The sequence below is a fragment of the Furipterus horrens genome, unplaced genomic scaffold (assembly GCF_987537825.1).
Source record: "Furipterus horrens unplaced genomic scaffold, mFurHor1.1.pri manual_scaffold_6, whole genome shotgun sequence".
NCBI classification, from domain to species: Eukaryota; Metazoa; Chordata; class Mammalia; order Chiroptera; family Furipteridae; genus Furipterus; species Furipterus horrens.
The window spans coordinates 107,272,258-107,298,981 of record NW_028327176.1 but is presented as its reverse complement, the minus strand read 5'-3'; the positions used below and the strand labels follow the sequence as shown (position 1 = coordinate 107,298,981).

At 35.9% G+C, this 26,724-nt stretch overlaps 1 protein-coding gene across 1 annotated transcript in view; it reads right to left on the bottom strand.

The window, feature by feature from the left end:
- Nucleotides 1-1,251: 1,251 nt before the first annotated feature.
- Nucleotides 1,252-26,724, bottom strand: part of GFRAL (GDNF family receptor alpha like) — a 57,542-nt gene continuing 32,069 nt past the window's right edge. Inside the window, exons 7-9 of the mRNA XM_090280804.1 lie at nt 3,785-3,880; nt 3,625-3,697; nt 1,252-1,324 (exon numbers count right to left, since the gene is read on the bottom strand). Of these exons, the coding sequence (XP_090136930.1) occupies nt 1,252-1,324; nt 3,625-3,697; nt 3,785-3,880 (242 nt within the window). The remainder of the gene's footprint in view (nt 1,325-3,624; nt 3,698-3,784; nt 3,881-26,724) is intronic.

Below are 26,724 nucleotides of genomic sequence, written 5' to 3'. Positions count from 1 at the left end.
GCAGTTTTGGAGATGGAAACACCCACATTCCTCCTGCATTAATTTAGAGCGTTAATAGCCACTGGAATAGGGAGAACTCCTTGAGGGAGATTTGTGACTCAACAAATTATCCCTCCCTGTTTTAAAAGATAAAGGGTGGCTTTCTTAATTGCTCTGAGTAAACCTAGCCAATATTAACTTCAAATGTAACCGAACGCCCCCAATTGATCTGAACTGTAGTGAACAGCACCAGGTGACACCAAACACAAAATGCTCAACCTCTAATTGTAAATATATTATTAATTATTTGAATGCTTGGGTTATTGAATATTTCTGCCTCTGTGCCACTATAGATAAAAAGGAAAACCTCATTTGTTCTTAGTATTGGGTACAAATATGATTGCAGACAGTTCAAAGCATATATGTATCAAACACTTAATAAACATCCTTTCCACAATTATACGCTGATGTCAAAACAATATTATATGTTTCAATAGTGTTACTTTTGGCTTGCTTAATTATGATGTAATAATGATGTAATAATTATGTTGTTACTTTGTTATTGCAGAAGTTTATAATTAGCCTAGAAAAAATTAAATTTACAAATAAAACATTATTATTGAAATACACACTGATTTTTCACCCAATGTAGCTGCTTTACAGCTTTGAGTATGAAATAAAGATATCAAATTAAAAAGTAAAGTTCTATAGTGTTTGAATTTTAAAAATCCAAGATACCCCTTTCAAATTTTAAGGCTAATCATCTAACCAATATATTTAGGAGTTTAAAGTCAATGCTAATAATTTAGCTAATTATATGAAAATAGATATACAAATAACAAATATACTGTTTATTTTTATTCAGCATTTTCCTTTTAGCAAATTAATGAAAATTTGTATAATTGATCAGAAAATAACCCTGCTAACTATGTCATATTACGTTGCAACTAGTTATCATGTTATGGATTCAAATTTATCATGAAATAAATCATGCAGACTGTAACTTAGGTAATACTTTTTGCCTTCAAGAGCAATTCTGTAATTCTGTATCAGTGTCCTGAAAGATACCACTGTATATTTATAATTAAACATTTTCTTAAGAAAACAAATTGAATACCTGCCATACTATTATTCCTTACATTGTTTTACTTAATGAACCAATAGCAATTAAATCCATTTTAATATTTTTTTTATTGATGATGAACAGGATATTCTGTTGACTGGCTGGGAAGACTTGCTGGAGAGGAAGTGATTGTTAATGATCCAAGACTCTCAGTGAACTATGCATCCTCCAGGCATTTGGATTGGTGAAAGATCTGTGGTTTGACTTGATGTTCTGGAGGTTCTACGTAAAAGTAAAAGTAAAAGTCAGCCATACGACATTTTAAGGATTTTACAAATGTATGTGTGCTTATATTTTTGGATGGATTCAGTGCCTGGAAGGCAAAAAGTAATCATCTTTCTGACTGTAAAGATTCGATACTCGAGTATTCTGTGGTCTCTCTAAGAAGTATCATGCATTTAACTATGATTTCCAAGTAATCATTTTCAAAAAGAGTCCTTTTGTTTCTCAAATATTTGTGTTTTAAATTATTGCTTTCTGCACATTCCTTTGAAGATTTGGGGCTGTTTTAATTTAGTATAACATGAAACAAACTCAAAATCTTTAATCTTTCCTGTAGAAAGGTGCTCACATGGATTAGATCTGACTTCCAGGTGAGTGGCATTCAGCCATCTTTCACAGAACAGGCATTATTTACCTCCAGATGTGGAGTAACGCAGGTTTGATTATGAATAATGCTTTTGTTTTGCTTTATTCTTTACTTCTATGATGACTTTTACTTTTGTGGATCTTTCAGATTACATGTGAAGATCAATTTTAAATTGTGTGGAAAATAATTTGTAATTAAATTTAATGTACTTAGCAATATGAATGATTTGCTTTAAAATACATATTAGAGTAAATTCAAGATTTTTGTCTATAACATTTCCTTTCATCCAGTAAAGGGATAGGCAGGCAAGGAAAGAAGGAAAGTTATAGCTGATACACAGGGAATTTTAAATGCCCATCACCTTATTTATCTGTTTCACATCAGTACAACAGTAATCTGTCAGAATCCATGTGTGATAGATGTGAATTTTCTACATTATAGGTGAGGCTCAAAAATAAAGATTGAAAACCATTAAAATAAGATTTTTGCAAAAAAGCCATTTGTGCTTCTCTGAAACAGTATGTCTGCAGTGGAATATCTAGGCAGGCCCAGTAACTGAACAGTGCTCTCAAATATTTCAAACCAAAGAAAGGAAAGTTGAATAAAGTCCAAATGCTATTTCCCCCCCTTGAAACAGACTCTAATTATTTGGCCTTTAAACCTATCTTGGAATCCAAGGAATATCTTCTCACACAAATACAATTTCTAAGGCCATGGAGGGAAGCAGTTTGTTTTCGTACTGGTATTGGTAAGCATCAAGTTAAATGTTTAGAGAAGTTGGATTAAACAAATGGATATGTTTAGCTGGCATTGCTATTAAAAATAAATATTATTGAATGTCCATGGGCAGAGTGTACACTCTCCATGTGCTTGCCCCTTGGCATTGCCATATTCCTCCCCATCTCAGTCTTTCGTTTATCTGCCATTTTGCAAGGACCTGAAGTCTGAGGTTTCTGGGAGCAATATGTATACATGTGTTGCAAAGGGGACTGTGTCTCCCTCCTTGGGTATCATGAGAAGAGAAATGCCCACTGCCTCTGCTACTCTCTAGGTCTATCTTACTGATAAATGTATTTTATGTTATGTTTATTTGTTATATATGATATATGTAATCATATGCACACACATGTATTTATTCATTAACATTTCTGATAAACTATATACAAAAATACATATAGGTATAATGAATTAGGAAATCAACATCACTGATATTTAAATTTGAGTTTTTAATTAAAGAAAGTAATTGCACACTACTTTACATCTGTTTGTAAATTATAAATAAATGGAAGATTTTTAAACCCTATACATTTAGAAATCTAGAGATTGTTGTGTCTCTAATCTTAAATGATGGAACATTACTGCATTTGAACAATGAATGCAGCCAAGAAAAAAAGACTTGGAAAGAGTGAATTAATGTCAGTCAGAGGTAATGTCTTTCTAATGGTACCCTCTGAGGCCTCCAATTACACAAGTCTTGATGCTTGTATATTATTAAAACATAAATAAAATCCATCAGCATAGAAGAAATTAGAATAAAGAGTCAGTCTTTAGGTAAATATAAACTGTATGAAGTACACAACAGGTCCAATATGTAAGTTGATTAATCCTGTAAGTGATTTGAATGAGTGCAGCAAAGTTCAACTTAGATTTTGTAAGAAAACCAGGAAGAAGATTGATAACAATTTAATTGGGGGAACAACACATATGTGCTTGTAAAATGCAATGTAAAAATTCTCTTGTGATCAAATTTCGCTTACGTATGAAGACTGAGAGTACCGTTTCCCTGGACCCAGCCCACATTAAAAGTTGATTTAGTAGGTCTCACTGGAGAAGCTTTCATTCCCAGGCCCTTTGGAAGCCCTGCCATTGTGAAATGTGCTTTCACAGGGCTGCCTCCGTTCCAGCCCTTCCCTTCTGAGTTATACCCAGTTACCTCAGCTTGAACACAACCAAGAGAAGGATCCCACAGGTGACTGTCAGGCACATGAACGCATAAATTACTTCTCCTAGAAACAAAAGATTTTTAAAAATTACTGGATTTCTAGGGAGAATAAATAATAAAATATAGTAACGTACTTTGATTTTTAACTGACCGTTGAAGGGGGAATGAAATCCACTTAGAGTTATTTCCTCTGTATGTTTACTTTTCTGCAATGCAATTCCTTTGACATTGGACAGAGTCGAGTAATCTGAAAGGAAATAATGAAAATGAGATTGAACGTTTAAAGGTAATGCATAACTTTTATCCCATGGGTTGTAATTTGCTTTATAAGGTGGCAATTTATTTCTATGATACTATTTTAATGAAATAGATTAGGGTAAACTTTTCTTAAATTTTACCAGCTTTTTTTCACCTTGCAATCAGATAATTTCCTTATAGAAACTTTTTTTCAAAGCATGATTAGAAAAAAAGATTACATTTTATAAGATGTTTATATATACATTAGGAGAAAAAAAGACAGTAACTTTAGGCTGCCATTGGGATATTGAAAAAGATTCCCTCTTTACAAGGATGATTGTTTTAATATGCTTTTAATGATATTTCATTTCCCTATAGATCCATTATATTAATGGATTCTTAAAAAGAAGAATCCTGAAACCCATCACTCTGTTCCCCTCTCTACTCGGACATTTCAATGTCCAGATTTACTATCACTTTTCCGCCTTTTGGCTAAGATCAAGTGCAGATTTACTTCTTCTCCATGTTCTGGTTCCCTTTTTTAACCCCTTCAGTTTCCACTGTTGTTACCTATTTTTGTCTCACTTAAGGGATCCTCCTAACCACTCTGTGATCCTAATCTTCATGGTCATGCTTTACAAAACACATTTTCACTTCACAAAACAAGATACAAAGATGTCATCCTTAAGACTAATCGATAGATTTACTTTAGGTGACTTTTACTAATAACTTTGAAGTAAAATCACCCTTAGTTTTGACTCAGTTCAACACAAATATTGCCTAACATACCAATAACCCAAAAACAAATTTCTTTGATGATGATGATCCAGGTGAATTTTAAGGCTTAAAAAAAATGTGGTAAAGTCTTCACTTGAGGGAGGCTCTGCTGTCCTCTGGTAGAAGTGCTTTATGCATTTTGAGACATGGAAGTCCAAGTATGAGTAGATAGTTTTTTGCAGAATGAGTATATCAGGTAGCAGGATAATGTGTCCCATGACAACTAGTAACAGTAGGCTCTGAAGAGGAAGGGAGATGAAAAGCTATATTACTAACAGTCCCAGTTAGTTATTTCTCTACCTAGGGCTGCTGCTGTTCAGAAGGCTGCTCCTTGGAAGCCAGGATTTGAGGTCTATGTTAGGGATAATTGGTTGAAAACACAGGGTAAAGCCTGTTTCAGCTCACTAGCCAAACTCTCAGCAGGGTGGAGAAGAAGCAACCCAATATAAAAGCTAGAAAAGTACACTGAGGATTTTGTCATTAGAAAACCCATTCTCAAGGAGTCTAAACTCAATACAGTTAAGACATTTTTAGTTCAAGATTGTTTAATCCCCAACTCACATATTGGGTAATCATTAATATTTATAGAAGTCCGCCCTTCTTAGAAACTAAAAAACCAACCTCTTTTGAATGTAAAAGTAACCAAGGTAAAGCTTGTGAAAATTTTTCACTACTGTGGTTATAGAATGCATTTTGTTATTCACTATAATGTTGAAATGGAAGAGTTCAGCTGTTTCAAATAATTCCATTTCTATTATAGTGGTCCTCCGCTGCCTTGCGGCATACCTCTTCAGGGGAAAGGCTAAGGGAGTAAACCCCGACAGAAAATCCGGAGCTGGAGTCCCTAAGGCGGTTTGACGTTGTAGTCAACACCGGCAACTCCTGTGGCGCACCTGAAGCCAAGCTGTATTGACTCCGTCTTTCCCTTGGATCCCTCAGCTGCGAAGAGAGGGGGGGTCTGTTGCATGGGCAACAGCAGACCCTCCATATCACCCTGCCCAGGCTCTGTAGCTTCAGCTTCACTGGAGAGGACACTCCAGCGTCATCGCAAGATGTCGATTCAACACGGGAGGAGACAGATACCGTGTCACTCCCAAGTCGGACTGCACAGCCATTCTCGGCGGTGCAGATAGACTCTTAAGAAGCTACACCATCGTCTCTCAAGGCTCTGTAGCTTCAGCTTCACTGGAGAGGACACTCCAGCGTCATCGTAAGATGTCGATTCAACATGGGAGGAGACAGATAGCGTGTCACTCCCGAGTCGGACTGCACAACCATTCTCGGAGGTGCAGATAGACACTTAAGAAGCTACACCATCGTCTCTCGAGACGGACGGCTGCCAATGGTCCTTTTTGGAAGAAGTAATTTTATTCAAATTGAGCATACAGATATTTAGTGAAAAATTATTATAATAACATTATATTTATATCAATTTTAATATAAAGGATAAAATATTTTGCTTTTTATTTCAAAGGCATTTGGTCACATTTTAAACAGATACATGGCCTAAATATAAATGTATATAATGTGCATTGATTATTCAAATGATGCTATCATTTTCCTTTTTGAAATTTTATTTCTAAGTATAGTTGGTCTAGTTAGGTATTGTGATTTACTTCTGCATAAGATAAAAAGCATTACTTTGACAATTTAGACTATCTTTTAGATATATAAATGCATAAAGTATGGTTAAACATTCGCCTAAGTTTAGAAAGAATCATCTCATTCACTACATTTAACTCACATGGAACTCATTAACAAGGTTATAATAGATCAATGACAGAAATGCTTGCTAATGATCCCAGTGAAAATTTTAACGTGTCTAGCAATCACTACACAATCTTCAATATTGCGCCCTAGGAGGATACCGAATATCAGTTAGTGAGATTAATGTTACAGAAGGTTTCTTGGCTACTGAAGCCCATTGGAGATTCTTCCCCAACCTTTTATAAACAGTGAGGTTTACAGTGTTTTATAACCATGAAATTAAAGTCAGCAGAGTTAATAACCAACCTCACTCCCACACCATCTGCTATATTTATAGATAAACACTGTCAGTGACTTGTTTATCTTGACTTGTTCCCTAGAGGAATTAAACACTATTACGAACTATATTGTAAAATCCCTGTACATTTGACGGGAAATCAAGATTAATTTCAGCCATACATTAAGAACAAATTTAAATAGTATTCTCCCCAAATGAGCTACAGAGATGTGATTAGTTCTGTTTTTCTTCCAAAATCCTAGTGCAGAAGTGGCTGATGGAGACTAAACTCTACTTTGTATAATTTATATGAAATGGTGGGTGCAATGTACACAATGTGGAGGATCAGATATGAAATAATGTTTTAAAAATAAATGTCAGAATACTTGAAATAGAAATTAAACATATCACAAATAAAATATGTAAATCTTCAATTAAATTTTTAATTAAACATAACCTAGAAGAGTGTGTTTAGAAGAAATAATTTGTAAATATTTTAATAGAATAACTTAAAATATATTTTATAGCTGTTTTTGGAATTGTTAATGTATCATGTGACATTGTTCTTTTTTTTCTTTTCTTTCTTGTCATGGTTAAATAAGAGTGACAATACCATGGCTATATCTTAGTGAAAATGAAAATTCAAGGATCACCTTTTTTCATATCCAAGGGTTGATGCTGTTTTATCAGCCTTAACATATTAAATTTCCAATTTGGTCAACATTGTCTTATCTGAAGGTATACATTCTCCAATAGAATTATTTCATCTAATAATCAGGAGTGAAATTTCATACATCATAAACTCTTTTGATCATTTTTGTCTGAAATCCCCCTTCTAAAATGGATCTCAGAAGCATTGGTATTATGAATATGTATGTATATAAGCATTCTTTAAATCTGAAGGAAACAATACATTAGTACTGTGATAGACCAAGGTATAAACACAAATAATGATGATATAATACCATTGCTGCTACCACTTATGTGATAAAACTAAACCAACTGACTGATACACTTGCCCTAAACAATCATGATCTCTATCAATAAGGCATGTTCATTTATTTAGTTCACAATCTTCAATAAAGGTATAACCATGTCTTAGGTTTATTTTCTACACTGTGGCTAAATACATGGTGGTTACCAGTCAGGGACTATAGAAAGGGGAAACCTTGAGGTATCAGTCAAAGGGTACAAAGTTTCAGTAATACAAGATGAATAAGTCTTAGATATGCACTGTACACTGTAGTGTCTATTGTTAGCAATACTGAATTGTACACTTAAACATTTTCTAAGAGGGCAGATCTCATTTTAAGTATTCTTATCACACACACGAAATAAAGTGAATGGAAGGAGACTTTTGGAGGTATTATAATTGATATGTTTATGGTGTAGATTATGGTGATGGTTTCATTGTGTGTACTTATCTTCAGGCCCATCAAGCCACATACATCAAATATGGACAGCTTTCTATATGTCAACAAAAACAAAGTAAAAACACATAAATGAGTAAGTATACACTCTAGAACATTTGTCTTGATTTTTTGGCATGAACCAAAAAGCTTAGGGTTAGTAAGTGACTGTACAGATGGTCCCTGGTTTATGATGGTTTGACTTAAGATTTTTTTGTCTTTACAAATGTGCAAAAGTGATACAGGTTTAGTAGAAACCGTACTTTACATTGTGACCTTTTCCCGGGCTAATGTTATGTGTTACGATATTCTCATGAACTGGGTAGTGGCAGTGAGATGGTTTTGCCCAACTGTAGGCTAATCAGTATTCTGAGCACACTTACAGTAGGCTAGGCTAAGCTATGGTGTTTGGTAGGTTAAGTGTATTAAATACATTTTCAACTTATGGTATTTTCAATTTATGATGGGCTTGTTGAAACATAATCCATTCTAAGTATATAAATATCTATTGAAAAGCTTGGCAATTGCTCTTTGGCCCTTGGTTGAATGATAGTGTTGTTCACATATCTAGTAGACATGCTTGGTGCTTATGGTGAGTTTCAAATGCCCTAATAAAATCTCCCAAATATTCAGCAGTCTCCTTAACAGTCTGCAAATAATGACATAGTCACTGAGGTAGCAATGGGAGTGAAAATTATGCTATTTCTGACAACTAACACTAAGTTAGACCAATAAAGTATAGTTTTAGAAGGCAATGTTTTTAAGTCTTGGAATTAAAAAAAAAAAATCTGTAGCTTTGGGCTCATACAAACATATCTAAAGATATTGACAGAAAATAGGAATAGAGGATTGCCAGTTAAAATATATGTGTATATCTATAATTACATAAGTGTGTATGTGTAGTAAAATTACAAAACTGGGTCACACTTCTTAGATTATCTAATTTAAATTTTCATTGTAATGATCCATTCTGCCTTATTCTTGATACACAGTCATTACCATTCCAGCAATGAGCCATATAATACCTTCCACCTTTCCCCTACAACTGATGGTCGGTTCTAATAAGATAGAAAATATTTTTCTAGATTACTCTGTTATTGACTCAAAATAATAAATCTACTCTCTCTCTCTCTCTCTTTGTTTTTTTTTTTTTTTTGTTTTTTGTTTTTGTATCACTGCCTAGCTCTCTGGCTGCTTCATATATGCATATGTTTGTGGAGAAAAAGAAAGAGAGAGGTCACATTGTAAGTATATCACATACTGCAGTGATTTCAAACTACAATATGAATCATCTGTTTATCTTAGAATGTCAATTTTAATTCAATAGGTCTGGGGTAAAGCAGGTGATGCTGATACTGCTGGAAAAATATGCATTTGTGTACACATATGACTCTTTGTACAATTATATATTTGCATATATGTCTATAGAATGGGAGAGAAATGCATGTATTGGATTGGCCAAAAAGTTTTTTTTTTCCATACAATGGTTCAAGTAGCACTTAGTTGCCTTTAACTTCATTCAAAACAACTTTGTTAGATTGTATTGTGACAGTTGTCATATCAGTGTGCATTTAAAAAAAAATCAAAATTGGTGAATTTTTTGTAGCCATTTTAATATTGAATATGGAAGGAAATACACACTATTTTGGCATATTATGCTTTATTATTTCAATAAAGGTAAAAATGCAACCAAAACACACAAAAAAAAAGATTTGTGCAGTGTATGGAGAAGGTGCTGTGACTGATCAAATGTGTCATAAGTAGTTTGTGAAATTTCATGCTGGAGATTTCTTACAGGATGATAATTCACGATCACGTAGACCAGTTGAAGTTGATAGTGATCAAATTGAGACATTAATTAAGAACAATCAACTTTATACCGTGCAGGAAATAGCAGACATACTCAAAATATCCAAATCAATAAAGTTATTGGTAAAAATGAAAAATGTGCATTTTATTTTAAAAACCATACAAACTTCTTGGCCAACCCAATATATACTCATACAACACACAAAATGCTTTATTTCTATACATTTACAAGATACTTTGACAAACACAGTTTAATTGTACAATAACTAGCCCGAAAGGAAGAATTATTAGCTCAACTTAATAAAGAATCTCAGACTCAGAATAGCCTTGTCCAAGATCACAGAGTTGGGAAATGGTGGAGATGTGATTTGCAGCAAAATCTCCTACCAATATAGAACATACTTCTTAGAATCCACAAAAAAATAAAATAAAATACTTTTCATTTTTTACAATGGGGCAGACAATTGGATTCAGAAATACATTTGAAAAATAATAGAAGCAAGTTGTATTTGAAGGTGCTGTACAATAGAAAGCATTTACTAGTAGTCTGTGATTGCAAATGTTCATGATTATATATGTTTCTGTTGTTGAAATTCATAATAAAAGAGGTGGCATAAAATCTAATAACTAAAGCATCTGAAATGCGTCACTACACCCATAGAATATTTCAGCTTGCACACACCTGTGAAATATGTTCATCATTTTCAATGTAATCAAACAACTCAACCACTTTAACTTTGAGGTTTAACAGAAGTATTTTTAAAAATGAATGCTGCAATTTTTAAGATGGAATATCTTAGAGTATTGTATAAAAATCATTTTATCTTTTTTACAAATATAGTTAGGACCATATGTCAATCTTTCCAGAGTATTCATCAGACAAAGGGCATACAAAGAATAATACACAAAAGATCAGTGTAACTGTTTAAAAACAGACTTGGCTATATCTTTAGTTGCCAGAATATATGTCTACGTTGATACAAGCTGAGTCTTAGATAAAAATAACCACACTGTTTGAAACTGCCTATGTCTGGAATGAGTTTAATAGAAAAAAAATGTATTCCCAAAATTGAAGTCGTTTTTATCTTGAATTATATCATGCAAGCACTAGGAGAGCTTGTAATAAGATAAATGTAAGATAAGAATTGGAATACTTTACACTATATTTTATCAATTTCATAAGTTCATGTTTTTATATATGGAGGTTTTTTACATACAAAATTTTTATGATAAAGTATATGTGACAATAACATTAATTGTCAGTAAATAGCTTTCTGATGTCTCCATTTGGAATTGAATGATTTACTAATATCTACCCTTTTGGAAATATGTAAGACTTTACCTGGCTGGCTTACGCAATTTTTTCAAGGCTGATTAAAAACATCAGGGAAAAGAGAATTAGGGAAATAAAATAAAAGAATGAAATACATTTTGGAGAGCCTCCATAGTTATTTGGAACGATAAGATAATTCAGAAACTCTCTTTCCTGTACATAAATTTGCAAATATTCAGGGAAAAGCTGAATATAAAAATATGATATATGTTGTTAATTCTCCTTAGACATCAACCTTCTTGAGAATTGAGACCATCTCTACTACAATGTCATGCCCATGCAATTATCCAAAAGTATATATTAGCAACTTTCACATTTGAAATAGCACATCTGTCACTGTATAGCGACATACACTGTGTAGTATGTGATTCTATACTAGGCTTTCTCATCTTTAAAAGACATCAGTCAAGGGCTATCACATAAATCTCATACTTTCATGTGTTATCACCATTTCTTAAAATATAAATTTAATGTCCTAACTGCAATGCATATAGTTAATCAATCCACAAAAATGGTTGTTAATTCTAAGAGTCTGGTTTGTTTGCTGATGGACAAAAAGTAAGCATCTGCATCATTAGATTAGGAGATACCGAAGTGGACACAGTAAATTTGTTAGAAGAGGCAAATTTTCTCAACTGTGTCCCATAAAATACTAGTTCTGTGGAAAACTTTTATATGTTAGATAAATAAAAGATCCCATAAGTAAATGACTTTGGAAATTCTACATTAAACAAAATAAGTTATGTTCAATTTCTTTCTAAGTGGGTTTTTTTTCCCTATGGTAAAGGGACATACTTTACATAAAGTTCTTTTCTCCATGGAATATATCTTGGAGTCCATAACAAAATTTGGAGAATAAGTGATTGATAGACAAATAATTTATGTTTAAAAAATCACTTTATTAAAAATTTTTTATTGTTATTCTATTACAGTTGTCCAAAATTTTCCCCCTTTGCCCTCCTCTGCCCATTACACCCCCACTCCCACAGTCAAATCCCACACTGTTGCCCATCTCCATGGGTCATTCCTACATGTTCTTTGTCTAGTCCCTTCCCCTTCTTTCCACCATTACCCTCCTCTCTCCTCCTCTCTAGCCACTGTCAGTCTGTTCTATATTTCCACGCCTCTGTTTCTATTTTGTTCATTAGGTTATTTTGTTCATTAGATTTCTCTTATATATGAGGTCATATGGTATTTGTCTTTCACTGACTAGCTGATTTCATTTAGCATAATATTCTCCAGTTTCATCCATGCTGTTGCAAAAGGTAGGAGTTCTTTCTGCTGTGTAGTATTCTATTGTGTAAATGTACCACAGCTTTTTTAAAGTATATTTTATTGATTACATTGTTACAATAGTTCCAATTTTTTCCCCTTTGCTCCCCTCCGCCCAGCACCCCCCGCCCCCAGCAATCCCCCACCAAGTCCATGCCCATGGTCATACATACAAGCTCTCCCACTTCACCCTTTCATATATTCTTCTTTTTTAAAAATAAATAATTATTTACTTATTTAACAGTAAAAAATAACAATCCCTCCCTCTCAGACTTAAGACCCTTTATAATCTTATAAAGGACAATTTTTTTTTAATCTACTCATTTACTGATGGACACTTTGGCTGTTTTCAGCACTTGGATATTGTAAATAGCACCACTATGAACATAGGGATGTACAGCTTCTTTTGAATTGGTGACTCAGGATGCCTAGGGTATCTTCCCTGAGTCAAAAGGCAGGTTCATTTTTAGTTTTTTGAGAAAATTCCATACTATTTCCAACAGTGGCTGCACCAGTTTGCATTCCCACCAACAGTGCACTAGGGTTCCCATTTCTCCACCTCTTCGCCCATACTTGTTTTTTATTGATTTGTTTATGATGACCATTCTGACTGGTGTGAGATGATATCTCATTATGGTTTTAATTTACAGCTCTCTGATGGCTAGTGATTGAGCATCCTTTCATATAGATAGACAAATATTTATATATTTGGGTGGGCATAAGATATTTATTGAGGACTTTTATCTTTAGTCAACAAAAAAGCGAGAAAACACAATACTAACAGTATTTTGTGCCTGTAAATGTAGGCATTATTTTATAATATTTTCCTCTACCAACATACATATTCTCAAGGACCTGACACCATAATTTTTCTTGTTCTCTCTTCCTAGTAGTCAAGCTAATGTTCTATCCTGTGGTTTGGGAGATTCTTGACTCTCCAAATGCTACTCCTTTTGCCCATTGGAGATTCAACATTGATTCTACGTTTGCTGTCAGTCAGTCTTCCATTCTGCAACTTCTCCACTTGTCTTTATGGAATATGGTGAATCGCAAATTTTTCTTCTACTTTGGTGACCGATTCCAGCAGAACAAGAAGGAGTTTATGGATCATTTATACCTAGTCACCTGCAAATGTCTACAGGACCATGTGGCAGAAACCACCCTACTTGGACCCAACAGATGTTCCAGTTAAGTAATTACTTCCTATTCAAAGCTAGCACCATGACAATCAAAATCGAGTATATTTGTAGGGTAATACATGAGCTCACTCTAATGAAGTTCTCAATTTAATTTTTGGAAAGGGGAATAATGTGAATAAAGCGAGGTGGGAATAAATGAGGGACAACTAGAGGGACAACTTTTGAGGAATGATGGGAAATAGGGCTGATATGTATTCAGGGTGTCCTTGGAAATCAGAAAGAGTACAGATGTAGGAAGGATGGAAACATGACCCAAGGTCAGCAAGAGCTGTCTTTTGCACATAGAAATAACATGATCAAGGCACAATTCAAGAATTAGTCTAGCTATGGTTAGGCTGGTTTGGCAGGAGATCTAACTAGGAAGCTACAGTAGCAGTTCAGATATGATAAGAGGAAAACTAAAAATAGGTGATGGAATCCAGAGCAGAGAACAGAAAAAAGTCTAAGGGTATATTTAAAACAGAGAGATTTTTGTTGAAAAGCAGAATTGTACAGAGCATAATAATAGTACAGGTGTGTGAATCAGAGATGAATTAAAAACCAGCTCTGCCTCACCCCAGCTCTGTCATTTTAGGCCACTTACTGAGACTCTGTTCCTTTATCTTTAAAATGAGATAACACCTACCACAAAATGTATAGTTAAAAATTAAATATGAACAATATAGAGAGATTTTGGAACAGTGTTTTGGTGCAAAGTAAGTGTTCAATAAATTATATCATTAATAAATATATAAAATATTATTTTATATTGAATAGGAGAAGGTAAATCAAAGATGACTCAGGCTCTTGAGGCAGCATGATGTTTCAGAACAGCTTTGGCATGAAAGATGTAATAATAGAGGAGAGAACTACAACGTCTTTCTCCCCACTTTTCAACCTGACTATTCAGAGAGAACGCTGGCTTTAGAATTAGAAAGAACTCCATCATGATCTTAGTTGCATCATTCATTAGCTGTAACAGCCTTGGACAAACTAATTCAAACTCTGAGTCTCGTGCATCTCATATGCAGAAGGGAAATTGAGACAGATTGTACTATTTTGCACAATAATTCACTCCTTTTTCACTGTGATGAATTATATACCTATTGCCCAAAGTCATATAACTTAAAGCAACAATTTTTGTGGGAGACATATATTTACTGCCCCAGTGACATTGGGCTTGATCTTGACTTGAGTTATTAAAAAATGTGATCAGCAACCTGGCTGGTGTGGGTCAGTTGGTTGGCCCTCCTCCCACGAAGCAAAATGTCACCAATTCCATTCCCAGTCAGGGCACATGCCTGGGTTGTGGTCCTGGGCCCTGGTTGGGACATGTGTGAGAGGCAACCTGTTGATATTTCACTCTAGCATCAAGGATTCTCTCCTTCTCTCTAAATAAATAAATAAAATCTTTTTAAAAATGTGATCAGCAATGATATATCTTATATTCAAGCAGAAACTTAAGAACAATTCTACTGCTTCTTTTTTTATCTCTGCCATCAAAATGGCACCTTCCAAACAGTAGGGAGGCCATTGGCCTGAGGCTAGAAAGGCCTCACAGAAACTCAGCTGTCAACCCACAGCTGCCTCCATGTGCCATGACCTAGAAATCAAGCCACTGAAGTTTGGAGCTTGTATGTAACTGCATGACCCAGCAAAAGGAGAGTAATTTGGAGATAATAACATACCACAAATGAAAATTACTGATGTATGGTAGGTGCTTAATAAACATTAGCTCTTTCTTTTCTCTCTTATGCCAATTGAATTGTAGGTAGAAGGAGAAGAAAAAAGTGAAAGAAGGTTAATAAATGTAAGAAAGGAGAAAGCATTTGGAGAAAGGCGATGGCAATGCTCCCCCTTCTGGGGACAGTGCTGGGCAGTGGGATGCACACTCATTGCTGCCTCTCCTTATAAGTGTTAACTTTAAGTTCACTTTTTTATCAAAAGTAAGTATGAGATGCAACATCATGATCTCTACTGGGATTTAAGTTACACCCCAATCAATTAGGGCCATGTTATTTTTATCCATCAACACCTGTAGGTTGCATTATTTATAATACAAGATATTAGGCCATTGAAAATATGAATTTTCTAGGTGTTCTGTCACTTTAAATAAACCCACAGAGACATAATGAGGATTAGAAACAAGAGTTTACTAGTAAATAGAGGGAAGTGTGTGAATAGAGTGAAGTGATAAGTAGTATGGCATAGTCAAAACAGGCCAGCTTTTGGCTTCAAGACTCAATTCAAGTCCTCACTCTAAAATTTGCAAACAAAACAGCTCTTCTGTGTCCCAGTTTCCTATTATATTAAATGAGGATAATAATATTTATTGGTTTATTCTGAGAATTAAATGAGACAAATGTAAAATATCTTGTAGACGATAGACATGCCATTGAAACTATGATTTTTTTTTTAAATTAGGAAAGTACATTTGATTGTGGTTGTTTTAACTATGCATCATTAATAATGAAAGAGTCCTAGGACTTACCACTATAGATTTTAACTTAATAGGTCAAGGGATAAGTGGGCACAAAGTACTGGACATTCATAATTTCAAAAAGCTGTCTAGACCCTTTCAATACATAATTGAGATGGAGAACCAATGATAGAGAATTGAAAATTCATGATTTTGAAGGTGAAAGAGAGAGAAACCATATTCCAAACAACATATGGTAGGCTAATGAAATATAAGTTCTTTTTTTCAAAAACATTTTATTCATTTATTTTTAGAGAGAGGGGAAGGGAGGTAGAAAGAGAGAGAAAGAAACATTGATTGGTTGCCTCTTGTGTGCCCCCAACTGGGTACCTGGCCCACATCCCAGGCATGTGCCCTGACCAGGAATCAAACTGGCGACCTCTCAGTTTGCAGGATGATGTCCAACACACTTAACCACATGAGTTAGGGTGCAATACAAGTTCTTAATGAGAAAGAGAGAAGAAAAGTCAGGGAGTTATATTTAATACAGAAAGAATTGAAAAAAAAAATCACTAACTCATGGAGAATAACCAGATATAGGGATAGTAACTCTTAAGCCAGTTTTACCAATTAGAAACAAATTTATTTGGATTAGTAAGAGATCTTTTTACCATAAAAATTTCCTTTCAGCTACCTGGCAGTATTAAAAGAACAGAAACAATTAAAAGCAAGAATATTTCCACTGTAGTGGAGGGGTGCTGGAATGGAAGTTTGGGCCAAAGAACAGTGAGAGAAATTGACTGGGTTGAAGCAGCAGTGTAGAAGTGTTGGAAGGCACAATTAGAGTTGTAGACATATGCCCAGTGTACATTTTCAATGTAATAACTACCATATGTACTTTAGACAAAATGCCACTGTACGTCGCAGGCTGTCTGTTACACCAGGAAGAACAAGTGAATAGAGATGCAGGTAGTGACTCATGGCTGGCATGGAAACTTAAAACGTCAACAGTTGCATCTTCCAACCCTGACCACAGTGACACACAGCAGTATATCGCTAAGATAAGTTGCCTGATTTATATGGTTTCCCACCTTTCGGGTTGTGTTGACTTTCAACTAAAATGGAAATATAGTGAGGAACTAGTGGGCTCTGGCCTGTTTTCGCAGTTGCGTTGTTTTGAAAGTCTCTCTCATAAACTGACAGTGAGTGTGTGGCCACCCAGTGCAGGGGCTAATACAACAATGGAACATCGGTCCCTGAGTTCTGGAAAACTCAGAGCATATAGAGAATTGGGAATTCTCAGTCTCCAGCCTCAGGGGCAACCAGAGGAAGCCATTCTGCCCTTATCTGGAAGCTGGCAGAAGAGAAAGAGACAATAAGGAATAGTCTCTGTCACAGGGGTACTTTCAAAACATCATCAAGCATTCACTCTACCCTCCACAGCACCCACTCTGCATTCTTTTATCTAGTTTGAAAACAGTTTTTTGTTTTGTTTTGTTTTGTTTTTACTGTATCGTGTACCACAGGAGCAAAATAAATGCATTCCAAAGAGCAATAGGTGAAAAGACCAAAAGTTATGTTGTGCCCGTTCTTAGAGTTTACTAAATGCCAATGTGCTGTTAGAGCATTATTACAACTTTGAAACTGAGAGAATATTTACTGATGTTTGCAACACTGTGTGGAGATCAGGACCAATGAAATGGCATTTGTCCAATCAAGATAGCATTAAGTATATAAAAAAAAGTGAAGTCACTCATGTCAACCAAAATGGCTGCCAATCAGCCATGACACTTTGGTTCAAGAAGGAAACTACCTAAATCACACTAGACACATCTAGCAAGGAGACACACCTAAGATATCTGTACACATGACCAGAACAACCATGTAAGCAGACTGGGACCACTCATAGATAGGCTCCTGGGGAAATTCCCCACTTGCCATCAGGGGTGCCAAGACACTGATCAAGAGACCCAGAAGGGGGGAGTACAACACTCAAGGGTATAACTGAGTTTCCAGATCATTGCCAAGAGAGCTGAGCTCCACATACCAGGGTGTTGCTCCATGCCACTCTGATACTCCTTGGCATCAGCAGCCAGAGGCTCTGCCCTGCTGGGCTGAGGACTTCTCCTGCCCTGCTGCCCACCTGGCTCCAGAGATTCTTTCTTGCAAGATGTTGACAGCTCCATTGTCCACTGTGCTGTCTCCCAGAACTGCCGACTGAGACTCTGGGACTCGGGTTCTTTATGCCCCATTGATTGCTCTGTGTATGCTATATTTCTCTCCCATAGTTTTGAATGTGAATAGGATATTAATGTATGTTGATATTCTACTTTGACTTGATCCATATTTAGTAAAACCTGAGTGAAGAGCATAGTTACCTTGTGTTCCAAGTTGCTCAGGAGGCAGATAGCCAAGCAGTTGCCTGACTGACTTATAGGAAAGACTATATTGTGAACATATGCTCGCGACACACTCTAAAGGGCTTCCTTGAACCCAACCACGGAACTCTAGAAAATGGTTTGAGACAATCTGATACTAATGGAAGGTAAACAATTGTCATTATCAATAGGTTCTTAACAAATCTCTACTCCTTGCTCACATATCTCATTTTGTCTAAGTACCAAATGTTCTTTCTTCTAAGGAGTTCCCCTTTAAGATGATATCCCAGCATTCAGGTGCCAGGGTAATAACTATTAAGTGCCCACATGTGGTGTTTTATGGGAATACATCTGATTCTATTATATTGTTGTCACAAGAAGACTTGGCTCTTTAAGCCAGGAATACACATGCTCATAATAAATGATTTTTATGACTTCACATAGACAATCATGATGCACAGAAAGTAGAAAGGAAAGGCTGCTTATTTTATGCAGCTCTGGCACCAACTCCAGTCCTAATTACAGGCAACAGGGGGATTGTATGAAGCCAGTGAGAACATGAGGGTGGAAAATGGAAAAGATAATACTATGCTTCCACAGACTGAAGCCTGTTATTGTTCAAGTTGTAACAGTATTGTTTTGTTATTTTATTTCCTTCCATGATCTTTAAATGCTCCTTTCTTTTCTAGTGATTCCAGAATGTGCATTGTCTCACTCATCAATGGCAAGTCTTTAATCTTTTCTTTTTGGCTCAGAGCAAACAACAAAGGTAGTCACGGATGATTCATACCATCTTTCACGCTCAATGGCAGACTCTCCCCCCTCCCTTAACAACGCCTAAGTCTTTAAGGGTAGAGTTGGGAGAAAGTAAAGGTAGGAGACAGCTGTTCTCCTGTTGTTTCTATTGAGGGTTTGTACACTGCAGTATTTCCAGATTACAGTCGTGTGAAGCATTTTCTGCAAAATAGGAAGCCAAGCCAAATTTTCTGGGTTTCAGGTCTGCAGACACAATTTGAACCAGCTGGATTTTATTGGGAACTTTTGTGCACAAGTAAACCTAGTGGTGAAACTAAAGCCAGCGTTTGTCTCCACTGGAATGGGCTCTGTCTTCGGGGCTATCCCCCTCCCTCATGCCTCTTCCCTTGAGGGAGTGTTGAATTTTCAAATGTCCTGGAGAAACCTGCCAGATTATTCCTTAGAGTGTCTGATTGGAATCTTAGCCAGTGAAGGTGGATGGTGCAACCAGATCAGGTGCCTCTCTTCAGAGAGGTAAGAGGAAGCTGGGTCTCGCCCTGAAATCTCATTTTAAATTACCCCATTTAAAATAGCTAATGATTCCCTATACACATGTGCTTATAAAAACAAAAGCCAATGACACACAAATATTCACTGAAACCTTTTCACATGCACACAGAATAGTGTCTGGTCAAAGTGGCAAGTGACTTACATGTTGGTTTTGTATATAGCAAAATTCCACATCATATTTTGAGTATGTCTTAAGTGAAAATTTTCATGTTTCTTGCTTTAAAATATGCCATTTTATAGATCCAAACATATAAGAAGTAGAAGCAAAGAAACATGCCCTATTATGATTATTTAGTGAGTCTGGGATACATCCCTTATAAAGCTATTTAAGATTTGGAAAATAAAGCAATAAAAGGTAATCCAAAAAGAGATAAAAACCTTTTACAGTACTGCAAATCTCAATTTAGGTTTCTGAAAGAATAAGTATTTTTCCAAGGGCAAAGAAAGAACTGATACAGGCTTTCTTAAAGTTTTGGTATAATCATAGGAAGGAAAAGTTCTTGGCAGAGTACTAGTCTTTTGGCATAAAAAATAAAAATCTACTCCAGAGCTGGCCCTATATGCCGGCAGTGTGGAGGTTTGTGAAAATGTACTGGCTTCAAATATATCTTCAGCTATCTAATCCAAGAATACTAGGGCACAATTAACACTGGAGGTCACCTTCTTTTGTTAAACTATTACCAAAATTTAACCTGCAAGAAACCTGTGTTTCAGGGTAAGGGTAACTGATGTCCTCTGTACCACCTGGTATATTTAAAGAACAAACTCCTTTCCTAGGCTCTTGTTTGTTTTTTATATTATAACATGCTGTCTTCTATCAAACACATATTTTCAAGGATTCTCTTGTTATACACACATATATTCCTTGGGAGATGTAACATTTATAATAAATTGACAATTATATATTTCACATCAATAGTATATTAAGGCTGTAAAAAAAATCAGGTTCTGGTGCCCAAAACTGCCTTGTTTAAATTCTGCCTCTATTGCCTTCCATGTGACCTTGGACAAGTTACTAACTTCTAAGTGCTCCAGTTTCCTCTTGGGGGGGGGGAGGGGAGCACCTACTTCAAATATTGCTTGTGAAGATAAATTAATCAAAGCATATAAAATGAATAGTAGAATAGTGTTGGACACATAGCACTCAAATAGGTCATAGGACTGAGTCAACAAAAGACAAATACACTAGCTGTTTGCAGCTATAAACTAGCAAGCAGTATCATTATGTGTTTATTAAACATTCACTTGAAGAACATTATATCTTAGCTTCAGCTTCTTCCATGTTATCATTTTTGCAGTATTGAGATGAGTTTGCAAACAGATCCATTAAAATATTCCTTGCACCCCAGTTAATGTGGCTCAGTGGATTGAGCACTGGCCTGTGAACCAGAGGGTTGTAGGCTCTATTTCCAGTCAGGGCACATGCCTGGGCTGTGGGCCGGGTCACAGTTGGGACATGTGAAAGGCAACCACACATTAATACTTCTCTCCCTTTCTTTCTCCCTCTCTCCCCCTCTCTATAATATTAAGTAAATAAAATCTTTTAAAAATTATTTAAAATTAAATAAAAATAAAATTTTTCTAGCAATTTTTCAAATGGTAGGATTATTTTCAAGAGTTTGTACAGCTCTTGATACTTTTAATATTAATGCAACATTTTAAAGATCTGCTTCCGGCTCTTTCTGAAGTTTCTTTGAGGAAGGTGATAATATGCTCAAAGGGTACCAACACCTGATAGTCATTGCTTTCCAAAAGAAGTAATTTCAAATTAATGAAAGCTAAATGCACTAAAGAATATCTGTAGGCTCTACTTCTCTGTTCTAAAGACTGGTGCTTTTCAGAGTAGCCCCAACTATACCTTCAGAGAAGTTAGACCATTCCTCATAGTCTAATCTGGTAAATGTGACTCACTTCATGCTATACATGGATGGTTACATTACAGGGTAAAAGAAGGCCATCCTTAAATTCTCCATAGCCTGTGGTTTGGGGGGTGGGGGAGGAGACAGTGCAGCCTGAGAGATGCCTTTGCTTATCTATGGCAGGTAGCTAGTGTCTTAGTTATGCAAATGGCAATGGCCTTCCAAGGCTCCAAGGAGATGGGAGAGGCTTTGACCATAGAATGGTGAGGAAAGGGCTGATGGGGCCTGCGCAAGGCTCTGTTAATGGCCAGAACCAGGTTACCACAACCCCTATATCACAGGCCATGGTCAGGGACTTAAAAATAAGGCAGCAGCCATTAAGCGGAGAGAGCCATGAGGTCTGAGAGAAGGAAGGAGCAGCTATGCAGTTCACAGGAATGGCCCGGCTATTCGGCCTGAGCTAGTAAGAAAGCTGGCCTGCTGCTGTATTGATTGTGCCAACTTCAGCTGACTCCAAAGCTGCCAAGGACTCTGCTTTGCAGACCTGGACTTTCTGAACTTTTACATGTGGAGAGGGCTCTCTTGGAACTTGTGCCTTTATTGGACTTCACCATAATCCAGTGCAACATGGCACATACTTTCCTGGACATTATAAGGAAGCTGATAACATCTTGCACTATTATGTGGAGGCTGATGACAGCATACCTCAGATCCTGAAGGAGACAGCTGACAGATGAGGGATAGGGAACTTCATGGCATGTTTTTGGCTTATAGCTTTTTGGGGAGCAAGGGAAGTGCTGGGTCCCGTGGGAGAACAGGGCTCTGAGCTGAAGTGCTCACCGCCCTCCCCATGTTGGAATATTGTGAATAAAGACCTGTTTTTCTTAACACTATTTGTTACATCTTACACCAAGGTGCCATGTGAAAGAACCCCAGTTTGCTTGGTAACACGCAAACCTAGGGTGAATTTAAGGGGTTCTGAGATTTTTCTATGTGTGAAGTTCTGATGAGATGCCCACTGCCAGGACAAAGTGTTGTTTAAAATTATAAAGTTAGCATGGGAAATAGGACTTACTCCAATACATTCAGGTTTCATTTCAGAGGTCCAAACAAGTAACCTTACCTGCTGATTTTTCAGCTAGAACCCTTTGGTTGTTCTTTACCTCCAAGCCTAATTTTAATTGGTATGGAGCACACATTCTGTACTTTTTTCTGAATATCATGTGTTGTATGATAAAGCTCAAGTGCTCACACTGTTTTGGTGTTGTTCTGATGTGTGATTTCTATCCATCAGATCAATGGTTATCAATGTGGACAGTAAAACTGTGGGGACAAGGAGAGTTCTGCCAGTGATCCATGTTTACCTTTTTGTGTTTATAGCATGATGATCTTATTACTAATACATCTGGGATATATTAATAATTTATTTATACGTAACATAAAGCAGACATCACCTCACTATTCTTTAATCAAAACCAGCGCCTCTCTTTCTTTTGACTCTGGAGATGTTTTATTGTGTGGGGATAAATCGGAAGTGATGAGATCTTTTGCTCAACAGACTTGGTAAGCAAATTGAAACACATTTAAGAATCATGATTCGAGGGATGGTATCTCTTTTGGTGTCTGAGACCAGCTCTAATGTCTTTGTGTGTGGAGGGGGGGATTCCCCCACAACAAGAATTTGAGAGACACCAGCTGGTGTTTTAGAATTCAATTCAATTCTGACACTACCTATCCAGAAGTAACATCAGATTCCACAGGTTAAGGGTTCAGTCCTATGAGACTGCTTCCACCTTCTGTGCCCCAAAGATGCCAGTTGGAATTTCAGGTTGTTACTTGTACTTTTGACCAACTGGTTATAAATCAGTTTCCAACAATTCCCTCCAACTCAGGGTGCCAACTGCATGTCCAAGTTATCTGTAGTTCTGACTGGCTGGCTATAAATTAGAGGTTTTCGTGATCTCCTTGGTTTGATTAACTTGCTAGAGCAGTTCACAGACTCAGAGAAACATTTTACTTACTAGATCTCCAGCTTATTTTGAAAGGATATAACTCAGGAACAGCCAGACTGAAGAGATGTGCAGGGCAAGGTAAGCGAAAAGGGCAGGGAGCTTCTGTGCTCTCTCCAGGCACGCCACTTTCCCAGCACCTCCACATATTTGACCACCAGGAAGCTCTCTGAACCCAGTACTTTGGGTTTTCATAGAGGCTTCATTACATAGGGATGATTGATTAAATCATTGACCATTGGCCATTGGCCATTGATTCAACCCCCAGCCCCTCCCCTCTCTGGAGGTTGGGGGTTGGGTACTGAAAGTTTCCTCTAATCACCTGGTGGATTCCCCTGGCAACCAGCCTCCATCCTTAGGTTACAGGAGCTTCCCAAAGGTCACCTCATTGACATAACAAAAGACACCCTTATTGTTCTAACTACAGGAAATTCAGGAGCTCTGGGTCAGGAATAGGATGGAAAACCAAATCTATTTTTCTTATTATATATTACAATATCTCAAAACAACCAATGCTGAAACTTCTTTGATGGAGGCAAAGAAATATGTGCCTGTATTGATGATTTAAGTAAGAGAATTTTGCTAGACTCTGGCTGATTTCAGGAAAAATATAAATGAGTTCTCTAAGCCAGTGGGTCTCAAAGTGTGGTATCTGGACAAACAGATTTGCAATACCTGGGAACTTATTAGAACTGCAAATGCCCAAGTCCCATTTCAGGTCTGCTCTAAACCACTATCTCAAGGAGAGTGTTAGGAAATTATAAGGACGTCTGTCTGCTTGAACTTTTTCATGACACTAAGGTACCTAGTGTCCATAAAGAAACACTACTAGATTGACACCATATATCCGGTTGATTGGGTTGGTCTATTTCTCAGTATAACACAGATATATAAATTATTTGATATATAATAAAAGTTCCTTAAGAGGTTATGTAGGTTCACACTACTCAAAGTAAAATTCCTGGGCCAACAGCATTAGCATCGCCTGGATGCTGTTGAAATGCAAATCGCAGGCCCCATTCCAGAGCTACCACAACAGAATCTGCATATTCTAAATGGAAACCACTTTATTATTATACATGTTAAAGTCTAATACCAATTGTCTGAGCTCATCATCTACCTTAACATCATTCAAAGATATCGTATTTAAGAAGTCACTCATCCTGAGATAATAGGACTCCTTGAATCTTCCAGAAACGAGTCTGTCATCAGCATCACCCCTGTGATATTATAATTATTATGCAAAAATTATTTATTTGCATGGTTTGCCAAATCCATCAAAATCTCTAGTAGAGTTACTATTTACTGAATTTAACTATGTTCTGGATATTTCTTTACATAAATTACCTGATATAATCTCTGTACCAGCATTCTGAGTTAAGAATATTATATTGTAGATTTTTACAGGCAAGAAATTGTGACAAAGAGAGTGAGTCACTTGTTCAGTTATTTATCTTGTAGAAGACAAAAAAGTATCGAAACCGGACATGCTGGTGCCATATTACCTCCCTAGCGCTATGATCTCTAATGAAATCTATTAACAGTTTTAACACATTGCATCTGATTATTAGAGTAATTGTTGCTGATCATGTTTTTTTTTACCAAAATTCAGGAGTGGAGCTGAGGAAGAAGGGAGGTGGAAGAGGCGCTGTGTATATTTTAGGTTTGAAAGCTAATAAAAGTTAAATACATTAATTTATCCCTGAGGCCCAAACCCCCCCCAAAATATCCAGATCTCAAAGTCTATAAAATAAATAGCATAAAAGTAAAAAGTTACAGAATTTACCATGGATCTGAATTTTTACATTAGGTGGTAACTAAAGTCATTCTAAAGAAATGGTTTATTTTTTAAAATTCTCTTTATTGCTAACGTATAACACACATGCCTATTTTTAAAGAAATTTAAGAATTTTCAAATAATGAAAAACAATATCCTAAAGGAATAATCACAAATTTCTAAGAAGAAAAACATACATTTATAAGTGAGTGTCTACGAATTTGATGAACTACAAGTTCACCATTGAGCCACTTTAATTCAGAAAATACAAAATACTGGACTATTTAGAGGCTATGTTATAAATATGAATACAGAGCAGAGAAATTCTGTTGAATGTTTTTTGGAAAACCAAGAAACTTTTTTAGCACCTGGACTGAATTTGAAGGATACTGGACTTGAATTAAAGTTTTGTGTAGAAACCAAGAAAAAGTCAGTGGTTTTGGCTAGATGAAGTGACTTATTTAAAGCCAGAATTTAACACAAAGCTCCAGGAATATTAACCTATATGAATTGGCTATAAGGGAAGGTTGTATGTGTGTGTGCATGTAGAAAAGAGAAAGAACTGATTTTTTGCAATGGAAATGTCTTTCACAATTCACTCAGCTCACTGTTTGATTTATAGTCTATAATCTTCCTTTCTTAGATGACAGAATTAAAACAAGAATTTACAAAAGTGAGTTTGGGCCTTTACTAATCCATTTTTACAGGTCTTTAAATTATTTAGCTAAAATAAATGTAAAATTTTATGTAGTTTTGAAAAAATATTAAGCTACCTATTATATACCTTCATATATATGGGTATGTTTAAAAAACTTTCTATGAAAATATTCACTAATGGAATATTATTTTTAGATCAAGACCTTCACTGGGAATTGACAGATAAAATTTTGGAAGGCAAGATGAAATGCAGCCAAGTAATTTATCCTTTGAATGCAGACAAGTAAGATGAATAAAACAGTCTTACTAGCAATCTTGTTATTTAAGATGAAGCCTTAATAAACGGATGGGTTAAAAACAGGTCTACTAAAAAGAAACTGAGCATTAGAAATAGCTACTAATCACAAGGACTCTCTATTCTTAAGTTTCTTAAAAGACTATATATAGTTTTAGGAATTTTTATATTAATATTTCAAAAAAACAGCTAGTTTTGCAAATCTTTGGGAACAATCTTCTTTCATCCTTTTATTAAGAGACAGGGCTAACCATATTATATAGTTTGTTAAGTATATATATGCATTTAAGAGCAAATATGTGTTAGGATCAATTACTTATTTACAGTGTTGATACCACCCAAGAAGCAACTGTAAAATAGTTTCCTACTACTCAGACTTTTTGAAAGTTGATC